The sequence below is a fragment of the Lissotriton vulgaris genome, chromosome 2_1 (assembly GCF_964263255.1).
Source record: "Lissotriton vulgaris chromosome 2_1, aLisVul1.2, whole genome shotgun sequence".
Classification (NCBI taxonomy): Eukaryota; Metazoa; Chordata; class Amphibia; order Caudata; family Salamandridae; genus Lissotriton; species Lissotriton vulgaris.
In genome coordinates, this window is record NC_141687.1 from 1219830548 (window position 1) to 1219845903 (window position 15356).

Here is a 15356-nt window from a genome sequence, read left to right on the forward strand (position 1 = left end):
AGATCTGTGACTGACATCTGCTTCTTGCAGTCTCTGTATGGCTCGACTCCTATAGTTTGGGTGGGGACATTGTTCTCTAGCACACCGAAGAAATCTGGAAGTTGTCCGAAAACTGAAACATTTGAGAGCAGAGCTCTGGATTACATCAAAGGGGGCAGAAAGGAACCAGCACCAAGACCCAGGAGTGGCAATTACAGGAGGCTACGCTCTGTCACTTCCAAGGCAGTATGGGGAATCACCTCAGAGCTGCATACCACTTCCTTAAGAGTGGGGGTACTGCTATAAAAGTCTCCAGATCCAGTCTGGCCGTTGGGGATATTCTTAAGGTGAGGAGTCTGCATTGATAAGTATCCAACAGAAGCATGCACATGCAAGTGCACAGGGAAAGGAACAGTTTACAAGATAACTGCCATGGACGCACATGCACGCATATGTGCAGTGGTGCCTGTAGTTAACTCTGTTGCGAGGCAGCAGAAAGAAAGGAACACCACTGTACGCAAGCACTGTCAAAGCCAATAGGTTGACGTTCATTTTCTAAATGTGTCACCTCCTGTTTTGCCATTGCTTGTATCATTTGTAGTAATGCAACATACCAAACAACTTGTATTGCTCATAAATATCAATAAAAGAGGATCACCTTCAAGCTCCTCACCCACGCAGACAAAGCACTTCACAACGCCGGACCAGCCTACCTGAACAGCAGACTCAGCTTCTACACCCCCACCCGCCAGCTCTGCTCCGCCAGCTTCGCCCTCGCAGCCATCCCCCGCATCCAACGAACGACCTCCGGCGACAGATCCTTCTCCTACCTCGCCGCCAAGACCTGGAACACCCTCCCTACCCAACTATGGCAGACCCAAGACCTACTCGCCTTCAGCAGACTCCTCAAGACCTGGCTCTTCGAGCAGTAGCGGCACCCCCCCCCCTCCCCTCAGCGCCTTGAGACCCTCACGGGTAAGTAGCGCACTTTACAAGTACTCTGATTGATTGAATAATACTATGTAACTCTAATCTATACAATCAAAAGTAGATAAACCTTTTATTACTACTTCATTACAGTCTTTCATATATTCTATATTTTAAACTCTGCTGATAACAAGTCTGTCAAGTTAGTTATATAAGAGGAATCATAAATGCCAAGCCTATGATTCTGCCATCTAGGCCTACGGAGTTTCAGTCATTGTGCCACTTTCCACTTCCTGACTAGTCTCTGAAGGGAAGTCCCTCGGTGGCCAGTAGTTTTGTAGCACTGAGATATTCCCAAGGCTGTTGCTCAGACAGTGGTCATTCAGACCGCTTTCTGAGCAACCACAAAGAGACCATAAAAAGCAGCAATTACTACTATACTCCTAGAACAATACAGACATTGACATATGCAGGGATTATCAGGTCATCTGAACACAAAATGGTGGTCTGAAAGAGGTGGAAGAGGCAAGGAGGGGTACAGAATGGCCAGGAGTACACATTTTGATGCTGAAAATGCTTCAAAGAAAGGTGGTGCGGAGGTGCACAGAGAAGGTGCAAGGAAGTGCAGTGGGAGCGGGTAAGAACTTTTGATTTGAACTACCTGAGTTGGATGGTTCCCTCACACCCTGTCAGGAGCAAAGAGAAGAGGAAGCAATCAAAAAGTTTACCTCAAGGTGAGGTACTGATCCAGGAAGTTGGAGCCACATGCGAGACTGAAAATAATCTATAAGTCATGCAGTTCCCAATGGCACTCACACTGCACGGTTAGAAAAGCAGATGCAGAAGGGGAGCGGCCCAGGCTGTTGCTAGGGACACAGGTGTACTTCCCGGCATCCTCCGGTTTCACTCTGAAAATGATCAGCGTTCCATCAATGAGGATCCGCACTCTCAGCTTTAAATCACTGTGGGAGGAAGAAAGAGGAGCAAACAATTAATACAGACAAAAGTAAGGATCACAAGCAAGGAAACCATATCTGATACCAGGGCACTTACCTTCCATCCTGCTTCAAATCAAAACTAAATCTATTAGCTTATTGGATTTAAAATAAATTGTACTGAATTGATTTGTCTATTAAGTTTGATTCGTGTGCTTTAACCAAGAGCCTAAAGAATTACTAGCAGGAGCACAGAGTAATATGGATGAACACAAACAGTAAGCAGTATGCATGGGTATGAGTGGGCCTAGTACTAATGCTTTCGCTGTAGGGTCCACCGAGATGACAGTTGCTCGGTCCCACGAATATCTAATAGTGGGCCTAGCTCTTTTGCCAAGTCCCATCTAACTTTGGTGTTCCTCCATAGTGGGAGTGGAGGGTACAGTTCTGATGTCGTTCCCATCTCCATGCAGGCATTTCCTTTCTAGTATAGATTTAAGGGGAAAAGAAGGTATAGTTCCACTCCACCACTCACATCACAGTAGGTACCATCAGAGCACCCATTCACTATTGTAAGCACTTAATTTAATACCTATGCACATGGAGAATCTGACGGTCCCATTTCTGAGGTTAATAAACTGTGGTTATTCTAGTTCTTGCACCTAAAGGACACTGTGGGTATATTTCTAAAGTTCATGCCATCAACTGCATTTTATCTTAGTTCCTGCACATAAAGGAAGTTAAGGTGCCAGAACTTTAGCTCATGTCACTGATGGTATTTCAAGCCTGACCGCCTGATCGCTGCGGAGGGTACAGCCCCCGAGCACATTGGTTACTTCTATGCTGGTTTCTATACAAAAAGGAAGTTGAGGATACAGTTCCCCTGCTCATCCTAAACTTATTTTCACCCTGGTTCCTTCCCAGGGAGAGAGCTAAGTATACAGTTCCCTTGGTCACACAATATTTCACTGTGAGTTCTCTTGGTTTCTCCAGCAAGGAGCAAGAGAGAGTTCACTAATTTTACTTAATGCCAGTTTTACCCGTCGAGTGGTTCCTGTAGGAGTTTCTTGACAGGAGAACTACTTATCCTCAGAACATCTCTCCAAGATTTTCTTCCAGGTGGCTGCAGGTGAAGAAAACCAGCAGTCAGTCTATCTTTGAGTGACTCCTTCCTGAGTGCCCTTCAATGAAGAGGTCTGGAAGGGCAAATCCTACAAATTGATTTATTTGGTCTGTGCCTTCTGAATCAGCAAGCGGACGGCAGACCAAGCAATACCATCGATGCTCACCAAACTGCCTCCCTTACAGGTGCCAGGGGTCAAGAAGCACAATAGATGCAGGAAGGTTTAGTCAGGATTAAACTGATGACCTCAATGCGTTAAAGCAAGCGGATGTCCCTTCTGCATGGGGCAACGTGTGTACATATTGATGCCGATTAGAAGGCAATAAGGTAGCACCTGCAACTCCTGATTTGCTTTTTGGCACAACTGACAGTAACTAACCCAGGAGAAGGGCTATGAAGCCAGCAGCAGAAATAGAACGCAAAGCTATTAAGGCCATTTTAAATTCTGTACTTTTCACTCCTTTCTCTCCTCCTAGAACCTCTGCTGTCAATAAGGAAGGTATTACATGATTAGGTGTGAGGCAAGGTGTGAGTTCTGTGATGCTCTCGTGATCTAAGGGAGCAATATGTAACTGAATCTGAAACATTTATGCCCGTCCAAAGGTGAGAAGAGTGGGTACGTTCCTGCAGACATAGAAGAAAGTGGAGTCGGTATCAAAGTCAGGTGTGGAAGGTGTGTTTATGACTGGTGTTAGCCAAACTATTTTTCTTTTTTTTTAAACTGTTTATATATTCCTCAATAGACAGTTCAACATAGTCATAGTGGTACACCTCTTACTCACATTTATTAATATTATGTCACTTTGAGATTACAATTAGGTATTTCCTTCAACATATCCAACGATGCGACATTTCCAGGAATAAGACTTTGTTTAATTATCAGAAGATGACATTGAGGTTGAATACATCCCATCTATACCTGAAAGTTGGAGGACATTAGGTCTACTTGTTGGACCACATCTATTTCTTTTATGTCTTTTCATATATATATCATAAAAGGTGCCCAAATCTTTTCGGACATAGTTAAGCGGTGTAGAAGTGGAGTTGGTTTTTCACTAACGTAAACTGATCAGGTTTTTAGCCACCAGACATGAAGAGGTGGTGAGAGCTCCTGTTTCAAAACTGAGCCAAAGGCAAATTAAGCTGCTAACATAAGTGTGGCAGCAGTTTGCCAGATTGTGTGGTGAGACAGTACACCTAGACCTTTTGATTTTAATACATTATATGCATATTATACTTACCTAAAGGGACCTCTGGCCAGCCCTCTGTCTATTATTCATTCCCATTTTCTTTCGCCTACTACAACATGGAGCATTGAGACAGTCCACTTCAGTCATTTGCTAACTTCACTCGAGTGACAGCAGTCTGCTCTTTCACAACGAGCACATCTGCACACAAAGCAGTTCCCTTCAGTGACAGTAGCTGTTTTGGCAATGTGAGCTTCTGGAAACTAAATTATATTTTTCTTTCTAGATTGTTTTATATTGGCCAGGGCCCGGCAGCGTCCAAAACAAAGTTTTAAAAAGACCTTGATAAAACAAAACCAGCATTGACAAATTTGAAGGGCTGGCACTAGCCGCGGACTATTTGGCTTTGCAAACGGCTGTTTTTTGAGGGGCGAGGGGGGGCGTGAGAGGGCGTATAGCCATTTCAAAGAATGAGCATACGATGCCTAGGTTGTCACCACAAGGGAACTCAACGTTGCTCCTAAATGCTCAGGCAATGGGTGATGGCAGAATGGCAGGCAACAATTCTTCTATTTGCAGAGGGGCGTGGCTTGGGCGCCGAGGGAAATGGCGGCGTGAGCCCGGAGCTCCGTGCCTATTCCCTACAATCATCCTGTAAAAGGGGCCGCGGAGCCACTGTGTGCCCCGGCGCCGCACTGACCCTTCACGGAGACTGGCTGGGTGGCATCTGACCGGCAAACGGCTGCTCGGAGGGCAGAACGACCGCCGATTGCGGCGACCACCTGGGCGGAGTGACCGAGAGCGGCGCAAAAGATGGCGGCCGCGGTGAAGATCTAGGACTCCGGGGGACAGGCGGGGATCCGCGCTACCGGAGCTGGAGCATTGAGCGCGATCGCCGGCTCGAGGGCCCCAGGCGGCGATCCTCCTGCTGTGGAGGCCGATCCTTCACCCTCGGCAGCTGAGCGCGGAGACCGCGACCGCGGGAGGCGAAGGTCCGCCCGGGGAGGCCGGAGCGGGTGGTGCGAGCAGGCGGCCCCCACCGCAGCAAGGACGAGCAGCAAACCAGCGCCCCGGCTCTGGGCCCAGGACACACCAGCAGGTGAGGGGGGGCCACTTTGTGCGGCGCACCACGAGAAACGGTGCACGGAGCGAGCGACTGGGGGCCCCCTCCCCCCCCCCCCCCTCGCCTCGCTGCGGACGCTGTGGAGGTGTGCAGGGGCATAGCGGGGGAGCCCAAAACCTAGTGGAGGATCCTCGGAGGCGCCGGGTCCCCTGTGGCGACATACACCAGGCACACTAGCCCAGGGGGGCGAAGGTCCGCCCGGGGAGGCCGGAGCGGGTGGTGCGAGCAGGCGGCCCCCACCGCAGCAAGGACGAGCGGCAAACCAGCGCCCCGGCTCTGGGCCCAGGACACACCAGCAGGTGAGGGGGGGCCACTTTGAGCGGCGCACCACGAGAAACGGTGCACGGAGCGTGTTACTGGGGGCCCCCTCCCCCCCTCCCCCCTCGCCTCGCTGCGGACGCTGTGGAGGTGTGCAGGGGCATAGCGGGGGAGCCCAAAACCTAGTGGAGGATCCTCGGAGGCGCCGGGTCCCCTGTGGCGACATACACCAGGCACACTAGCCCAGGGGGGTGAGAACGGGCAGCCACAGGCCCCGGGGGACGGGCTACGAGGCGGACGATCCTCTGGTGCACGACCTCAGCGCAGAGCAACCCCATAGCGCACAGGAGAGGGCCACGTGGCAGGGGCCCGGAGCACCGCAGGCTGCAGGGGAGGTCGGAAGCGGCGAGGCCTACTGCGATGGGGAAGCCAAAAACCAAGGCGGAGGAGGCGGCAACTTCTGGGGCGGCGGAGGGGGGCCCCACCGAGCAGACAGACCTGCAGAGGTTGCAAGATCGAATACTGGAGGCCATAACGGCCACCCGAGATGCACTCCACAATGATATAGCGCAGGTGGCATCGGGGCTGGGCTTGCTCCGGGCGGACCACGACAAGCTAAAAGACAGGGTCAAGGAGGCCGAGACGGTGATCAAGGAGCTAGCGCCGGCCCATAAGGTGACCGAGAGACAGCTAACGGAGGCCCTAGATCGCATACGCACCCTGGAACGACGGGCGGAAGACGCTGAAAATAGGAGCCGGCGCGGCAATGTGCGAGTCGTAGGTGTGCCGGAGACGGAGGGAGCAATGGACATGGTTGCCTACATGGAGGAATGGCTAAAAACAGTGGTGGCACCGGAAGGACTTTCGCCATTTTTCACTCTGGAGCGGGCTCACAGGGTCCCCTCGGGTCCTCCCAAGCCCGGGCTTCCGCCCAGACCAATAATAGCCAAGGTGCTCCACCACAGGGACAGAGATCTTCTCCTGCGGAAGGCTCGGGAGGATGGCCCCTTTCAGATCGCGAACAGCAGAGTCACACTTTTTCCGGATTTCACTTTTGAGACACAGAAACAGCGGGCCTCCTTCCTCACAATCAAAAAAGAGCTGCGGACTGAAGGGATTGCCTACTCCTTACTTTTCCCTGCCAGGCTGCGAGTGGTGGTGGACGACAAGGCGGTCTTCTTTAGCACGTCGGCGGAGGCCTGGGACTGGTGGGAGACGTACAAAGCTGGCACCGACGGAGCCAAGGCGCAAGAGGAACGGGAGAAGGAGCGAGAACGCTCACCAGCACGGCTGCGGAAATCAAAGAGGCTGAGGAAGCGAGGGAGGGGGAAGCTAGGACCGACGGCCTCCCAGACTGAAACAGAACGGCGGGCCGCATTACAGGAAGTGGAGAAGCTTGGCCGGGCAGGAGGCCCCGACTCCAGAGGGGCCACGGACTCGGACACTCATGTGTCGGCCTCGGGCTCAGAATCGGACCTTTCTGGGATTCATCGGACTGGAGGGCCGCTGGTGACACCGCAAACGGCGGACGAGATCCTGAATGTCTGAAACACTGGCAGGACACGATGGGTAATGTTTGGGTGCTGGGAGGTGAACCCATGCCCACGAGTATAGCGGGGACCGGGGCACACCAGGGGGCTCAAAGCGGGGAGGACATGGGGAATTGGGGAGGGGGCAGGGAGTTGGGAGGCGCAGCACCCCTCGGGCCGAGTCCGCGCTCCGTAGGCCCTTAAGGCACCCACGGCTGCGGCTGTGTAGTTGAGACCTGGGTCAATCAGGTGTGGGAGTTTGGATGGGAACTAGTATCATGATATTGGGGCTTATTCTGGGGGTGGGGGGGGGTTCCACAGTTGGGGATTGTTTGTTCTTCTTGCAGGTGTTGACCCTGGGTACACCGTGGGTAGGACTGTTGGGATGGTTTGTTTTGTTCAGGGGGGGCACCACCACCACCGACGGGCGAGAACTGGAGGGAGGATTTCGACCAGATCACTGGGACAATGGCTAATGTGCAAAAGTTGAACTGTATTACCTGGAATGTGCGGGGCCTACATACTATGCAGCGCAGACACAAGGTACATGCCTATTTAGTACGAAGGGGAGTGCACATCGCGATGCTTCAGGAGACACATCTTACACGGCAGGAGGGGGCGGCGCTACAGAGGAGATGGCGGGGGCAGGTTTACCACGCCAGCTATTCAGCCTATGCTAGGGGGGTACTAATATGGATTAGAGCAGGCACACCTTTCCAACTAATGCGCCAGTGGATAGACCAAGAAGGGAGGTATGTGGTGGTGGAAGGGAAGCTGGAAGGTAGAGAGGTTACCCTGGCTAGTATATATGCCCCAAATGTGGACCAGCTGGCCTTCCTCACATCGCTTTCGGGGCGACTGGCTCACTCCCTGGTGGGCCCGATCCTTCTGGGGGGCGACTTTAACTCCATTGCGGACCCCTCTTTGGATAGGTCCCACCCCCCCTTGCACGATTCCCCGGTCCACAGGCTATCTAGGGGCAGAAGGGAGTGGCAGGAAAGTTGGGAACTTGTGGATGTCTGGCGCGGACAGCACCCGACTGACCGGGACTACTCATTTTTCTCCGGGCTCCACGACTTACATATCCGGCTGGACACGATACTCTGCTCCAGAGGGGTGCTGCCGTACGTTACGGGGTCTGAGTACCTGACGAGAACGATTTCAGACCATAATCCGCTACTGATCCGGTTAGCGTGGGTAGCGGAACCACCCAGGGTCCCTACCTGGAAACTGCGGCCTGAGACCCTAGAGGACCCCCTCTTCGGAGCGGCCCTAGCGGAGGGGGTGGCGCAATACTTCGCGGAGAATGAAGGAACGGCGTCCACTAGGGCGACGGAGTGGGACGCCTTTAAAGTAGTGGTCAGGGGCATCTGCATTAGGGATTATGTGGGCGTGAGGAAGGTGTTGTTGGGCGATTTGGCCAAGGCGGATAGCAGGCTGAGGGAGGTGGAGAAGGAACGGCCAGGGCGCCCTGAGCTCCAGGAGACGCTCTGCACGGCCAGGGAGGCAGTAGCCGTTGAAGTGGAGAGGCTCCGAGCCTTCGACCATAAGCGCTATGTACTGCGCTCCCACGTGGAGGGCGATAAGGCGGGCACCCTCCTAGCGTGGCTCTCGAACCCCACTCGAAGATGCTCCCCCATACTCCAACTAAGGAATGCGACGGGCGCGGTGCAACACACTCAGCTGGGCATAGTCGACGGCTTCCAGACGTATTACGAGGGTCTCTACAAGAGCTCCCCAGGCGACAGGATGGAGCTGGCGGAACCCTTCTTATCTGGATTGCCCCTCCCACGGCTGGAGGCGGAACAGGCAAAGGATCTGGGCTCGGACGTCGCGCTGGAAGAGATCAAGACGGCGGTGCGGCGCATGGCACGGAATAAATCGCCGGGAATCGACGGGCTCCCCATAGAGTTCTATAGTAAGTACCTAGACGTTCTGGCACCGCGATTACTGACCGTGTATAAAGAGGCCAAGGACGCGGGCCGGCTGCCTCAGTCAATGCGGGAGGCGTTAGTGGTCCCACTGCTGAAGCCCGGCAGAGAGGGTGGCGACCCCGCGTCCTATCGCCCACTCTCCATGCTCACCGCAGATTATAAGATCCTGAGCTCCATACTAGCGGCGAGGCTCCTACCTCACATGACGAGCCTGGTACATGAAGACCAGAACGGTTTTATACCGACGCGCAACACCACCATAAACATCAGGAGGCTTGTCCGTCTCATGGACGGGCTGGACGGCGGGGCTGGGACGGAGCTGGTCCTCTCGGTCGACATTGAGAAAGCCTTCGACAGCCTGGAGTGGGACTACCTCTATGCTGTGATGGAGCGGTTTGGGCTGGGACCGGGCTATATTCATTGGACGAAAGTCCTGTATGCGGAGGCGTTAGCGAGGGTGAGGGTAGGGTCGACGGTGTCCCTCCGCTACCCGGTAGAGCGCGGAACTCGGCAGGGCTGTTCCCTGTCGCCGCTTCTATTTGCGTTGGCCATAGAGCCATTGGCGGCTGAGGCCCGGACGGGACGGCATTTCCAGGGTGTGCGAGCTAGAGACGGACAGCATTTTATCTCGCTGTATGCCGACGATTTACTGCTATTCCTCCGCGACGGCGTTGAGGACCTGCAGGGAGCGGAAGCGTTACTAGGAAGCTTTGGAAAACTGTCGGGCCTGAGGGTCAACTGGCCCAAGACGAGTCTTTTCCCGCTGCAGGAGGGCACGGCCCAGCCACAACACCGGTCGGAGGCGGCCTGGGAACCCGCCTGCATCAAGTACCTGGGGGTCCATATTTACCACACGGCGGAGGCCCTGTTTGAGGGCAACCTGGGAAGGTGCGTGCGAGGACTGCGGGGCTGCATGGCCTTTTGGGCCACGCTGCCATTATCGGTGGCGGGCCGAATCTCTTTGCTAAAGATGGTTGCCCTGCCGAGACTGTTATATTACTTCCGAACGCTCCCGATCTGGCTACCCAGCTCCTTCTTTCGGCTGCTTAAATCTCTGGTAACAACGTTTATTTGGGGAGCGGGGCGCTGCAGAGTGGCGCTCGCCACGCTTTCTCGCCCGAAAGATGAAGGGGGGCTGGCGGTGCCAGACTTTGAACTTTATTATCTAGCAGCCCAACTACAGATCTTCACGCAAGAGGTGGCGAGAGTATATCGGGGCCCGGAGGACGACAGCTTGCGGGGAACGCCCAGGCACATCCTAGCGTATATTACCCTCCAACAGCGGCTGGACAGTCGGGATTTATCGCTGGAACAGCGCACGTACCGACAATGCTGGAACAGAGTGCAGAGGAGGGCAGGGGTTCGGCACCCATACGCACCGGAGATCCCTCTGGGCATGCTCACGGCTTTGCCACATGGTGGCGACTGGTCGCAGCTTCAGGGGTGGGAAGAGGCGGGAGTACAGGTGGTCGGGGACCTCTACGAAAATGGCGCGCTGCTCCCGTTCCAGGAGTTAATGGACCGCTTTGGTGTCCCGAGAGGGGGATTCTTGCTTCATGCGGCGGTGACCAGAGCAATACAGGCCCACTGGGGGGCTGGCCTTGAGGAACCTGGGACCGCGGCAGCGTGCCAGTACACTATGATGGCGGCGGGCACGATCAAGGCGGTAACGTGCCTGTACAACCGAATGGTCAGAGAGGCTGCTCCCCCCCTTCCAGCCCTAAAAGCCAAGTGGGAGGCGGACCTGGGTAGGGACATACCCGACACAACGTGGGCACAGCTAATCCGTAGGGCTCGCAACAGCACGAGAAACGCTCGGTTCCAATTAATCCACTATTACATATTACACAGGGCGTACATGACCCCGGGGAGGATCAGGCGGTATTTCGGGGCGGTAACAGCAACTTGTCCCCGGTGCCCGGAGGAAGGGGCGGAATTAGTGCATATGCTATGGGCGTGCCCGGCCCTTCGGGATTACTGGCAGGAAATAGGGGAAGTGTTGAATGAGGTGACAGATAGGACCATAGACTATGGACCGGCGGAATGTCTCTTGCATTGGTTCCCCCATACCCCCAAGACCAAACTCACGAGCAAATTCATCGATATGGGAGTGATGGTGGCTAAGAGGGAGATCACTAGGAACTGGAAGGCGAGGGTGGGACCAACTCCACGGAGGTGGCGGCAGGAATTTCTAAAATGGGCAGCGGCTGACAGCACACATAGGTACCAGCTGGCGCGCAGGACTCCTACCCAAACTGCAGCAGACACTGCGACCTCATGGGAAGTGATGGTTCAAGCACTCAGGGATAGCGAGGCTAACGAAGAGGAGGAGGCCCCCGACGTAGACAGGGTGGGAGAGGCCAGTTGAGCGCCCAGTAGCAGCAGTTATGCAGGGGGGCTCTTACCAGTACCCCAGGCATGTCCGCTAGAGAAGCCTTAGTTGGGTGGTGGTGGGTGGGAAGGGGCAAGGGGGGGGGAGTTATAGGAATAGCGCAGGGGGTGGGAGTTGGGGGTATTAGCGCACAGTTGGGTAGGACTATAAAAGTAAGCATACACATGATCCGATTGACAGCCACTCCTCAATCTAGAACGTCAGGCATGAAAGAGCAGAGACATCATCGCCGCCCAACCCCCGGGTTGTGGGCATAACGGCTGTGTACTGGTTGACGTACCACACTGTATACCTGCTCGCTCTTATGACGCTGTTTCTATATGTAAAGGCCTGTACAGGTATGCTTACAATAAAAATTATTTCAAAAAAAAAACAATTCTTCTATTTGCAGGTATAGAACCGGGGTTCTGCTTTCAAGGCTGGCCGAAAAATATTAACCGATGTATTAGGACGGAGAGGGAATAGGACCTCTTAACCATCTGCCTCTTTAATGTTTAATCTTGCCAGAGCAACCGCTAATAAAATAACAACTCGGTTTGATCTACACAGTTTTACACTTCTGTCAAATCTCATCCCTATTTGTAATATCAAGAACTCTTGTTCAATTTGTTCAATGGCTGAGCCCGTCCCGACAGAACACAAGGCCGATAAGATAGTTTTGATAATAAAGCATGCGACAAAGTGGGTCTGACGGCTTTTTTATAAAATGATCCATATGTATGCATACGGTTGACATTGCAAAATTGTTTGCTTTTATCTCGCTCTAACATTTATGTTAAGTAGGCCCACGTCAACACAGCTTTGAACGATACTACTACTCACTATGACATGGATTGTAAACACTAATGCAGAAGCCATACTGATGGTACTCTACACAAATGCCAATAGTATAAAATAACATTAATATGTCTCGGCAACATGTACACTTAATCAATTTTGTTCAAGATTTGTTTTTTTTATCTTCTGCGGTGTGGCAGGACGAGCCCAGTCCCACAATACAAACAGCACATTAAACAGTCAGAACGAAAACATTATTACAGTCTCACCCCCGAATTTAACATGTGCACAAAGATATGTGGGCCTTGGGCGAATATGAGGTGAAGTATAAGACAGTACGCATGCAAGTGAGAGGGCGAAGAACTCCTGGTCAGGGAAGAGAGACAGAGGGGCAAGTCATTGCAGGCAAGCAGGTAAGGGCTCATGCACAGATTGTGAACAAACACAGCTATTCTTACTTCTTGAAGAAGACGTTTTCCTCCTCCCAGTACCAGGTGTAAGTCAGGTTGCCTGGATACGCCTCCGCCTGGCAGGTGAGCAGTGCATCCTGGGATATGTTTACAGTGATGTTCTCGGGAGGGGAAATGATGAAGGGTGGTCCTAGGGGAAAGCAGGGAACAAACAATTACCTCAGCATCCAAAGGGAGGCCATGATGTCACCGACACAAGTAGGCACGGCAGCACGCAATCCTGTGAACTGCTGACGAGGCTGTCTCTGGAGATGAGCACCTCAGTTTTTCACGCACGCTTCACTGCACACTGCCCAAACTCGCATCGAAACTGGCCTCTGAACTCCAGGAAGGCCTTGGACAGGAGAGTCGAGGGTTGGTATGGGTCACACTCAAGTCATTATGATTATACGGGTCCCCGCGGTTAATTATATTGAGGTTTCAGCAAGTACGGAGGATAAGGCCCATGCATCTGTAACGAGTAATACATGCCGTCCTAGAGTCCAAGCCTATGCGATCAGAGTCTGGGGCCTCTGGGTTATATTTGGGCACCTGAAAGCATGGACTGTCGGACCCCATGGCATTTGCGAGCACGCAGTCCAGAGCCCTTTTGTTATAGGCAAACGCTGTGAGCATTATTGAGTACCCTACGTTCCCACACACTGCAAGCAGGCAGTTCAATACCCCTATGTTGTACCAGGGTTACTCCAAGCCAGGATTTCGGTTTCTAATTTTATCTTCAGACTTCTGTCAGAGAGTCCATGGCTCTCATATTATTCCCGGGCCTTGGCTAACTGGCAGTCCAGGTCCTCTTGGTTATCAGTAGGCTTCCACTAGCAGAGTTCACACCCCCTAGGCTGCAACTACGGACCTTAAGAACATACCCATGGCCCAAACTTACCGTGCCTCTGGAAGCACGGTGGAAGCCTAGAGTCCCGGGCACACTGGAAGCATGGGTTCCAAATCCCCAGGGTCCAAGCCCTCTACCAGACCGTGCACATCACCTAGGTAACCGTTAGGCCTTTACAGCAGAGAGTACCCGTCCTCCAGAGGGATCTCCAGCCTTCTACAAAGATCACAGGGCACCTCGGTTATTATCAGACTTTTAGCAAGTCAAGTACGAGGATCTAGGTAATCATTACTGCCCTAAAAACAAGTGGCCCCCGCCCAACGCCCTCACATCATTACCACAATTTGTTTTTCTGACCACGAAGTCAAGCCCAACCAGGCGAGAGTCAGTTATGGACTGCTTCAAACATTCTCAATGTGTGCAACAGGCATTCCACTCTCTTGTGATGCAACCATGGCCAAAGAGATTCCATAAAGAAATACACACAAGCCTTAAACCACAGAGGGCCAAGGTCCCAACCCATTAACAGGCACGTCAACAGGGAAACTGGGCCAAGGCCCGATGGTAAGTACCATGGACCAAAAAAGGACAATTACCATGGACCACAACAGGGAGAACACAACCTCTAGTTCATTATCTCATTGTCCATCTTCTCCACTACAGTCCTTACCTGCAAGATTTCATCTCCATTCTGCAGAACCTGTTCCCTAGCTGACGTCCCACAAAAAAACTCCCAATATGGGTTTCGCTGTTGTGTCATGAACCCCGAGGTAATGAGGGCTGAAGTTAAGCTGGGTGGATGGTGTACTGGTGGCCCACATGGTCAAGCCTAATTACAAATTACATGGAGACGTGAAGTGTGTTTAGTGAGTCCAGGTGCAGGTGGTCTCCTAGACTCCACCTGCTTGGCCACATATGTATTACTGAGTTCCCACATGACCCAGGGACCACACCGCATACACCCGTGGAGCAGGTGACATCCGATAAATACCCAGCAGTTACATTTTGGGGTCAACCACAACACACACCAGTTACTTCACTGGTGCTACATTACATTCCTCCTTTATTTTGAAACAAATGCAAACATAAGTTATACATACTGACATTAGGGCAGTTTCGGTGCGTCGGCACCCGTCATGACTCAGAAGCCAGCACGACAACAGTTCAGGGATATACAGTTCAAGAAAACGTAGTTACCTGGAGCTTCAGGCCATGTAATCTTACTACATGATCTTGCAGCTGGTAGAATGGCACAAGGTTACTACATAAACCATGCCGGATGCGAGTGTCTCGACAAACCAGTCGGTCAGGGGGCAAAGGCCTAGCTCCACCTGCAGAGGCGGCAAACCAGCTTCCCACTACTTCGCTTTCACTCACAGGCTCAGGAGAGCTCGCAAAAGGACCCTCCGCTACAGTGGCTTCCTCTAGATCACCCGAATCTGTGTCGGTTTCTTCAACCCTTTGGTTGGGGAGAGTTGGCAAATGAAACCTTTGGAACTGGGAAATGTCCTAGGACAACTCTTACTCCCCACGGTGAGCAATCACTATGGTGCCATGAATGTGAGTGATGGTACAAGGATGGCATTCAAAGGGAAGCCTGAATTTGCTGCCGGGAAATCAATCTTTCACCAACACTAGATCTCCTACTTTAAGTTGAGATCTTTTAACTTTGCAGCGCCGGTTTGCATGATTATTGGCGATCCAACGTGTGCTCAGGACTTGCTGATCATCAATGGGGCTTGGAGTCCACTCTAAGCAGTGAGGGATCAATTCTTGCACCACCCGCCCTATTAGCAGGTGCCCAGGAGCTTGTCCTGTGGTGGAGTCGGGCGTTTGATGGTACTCAGGGAGGAAAGAGTAGATGGCCCACTCATAAGGCTGTGTATTGGCACG

General features: G+C 52.7%; 1 protein-coding gene across 2 annotated transcripts in view; it reads right to left on the minus strand.

Moving 5' to 3' along the window:
* IGSF9B (immunoglobulin superfamily member 9B) overlaps window positions 1-15356 on the minus strand; it is a 1223958-nt gene that overhangs the window by 726968 nt on the left and 481634 nt on the right. For both annotated transcript variants that reach the window (XM_086956939.1, XM_086956938.1), the window contains exons 6-7: window positions 12623-12764; window positions 1723-1868 (exon numbers count right to left, since the gene is read on the minus strand). In XM_086956939.1, coding sequence (XP_086813065.1) covers window positions 1723-1868; window positions 12623-12764 — 288 coding nt within the window. The remainder of the gene's footprint in view (window positions 1-1722; window positions 1869-12622; window positions 12765-15356) is intronic.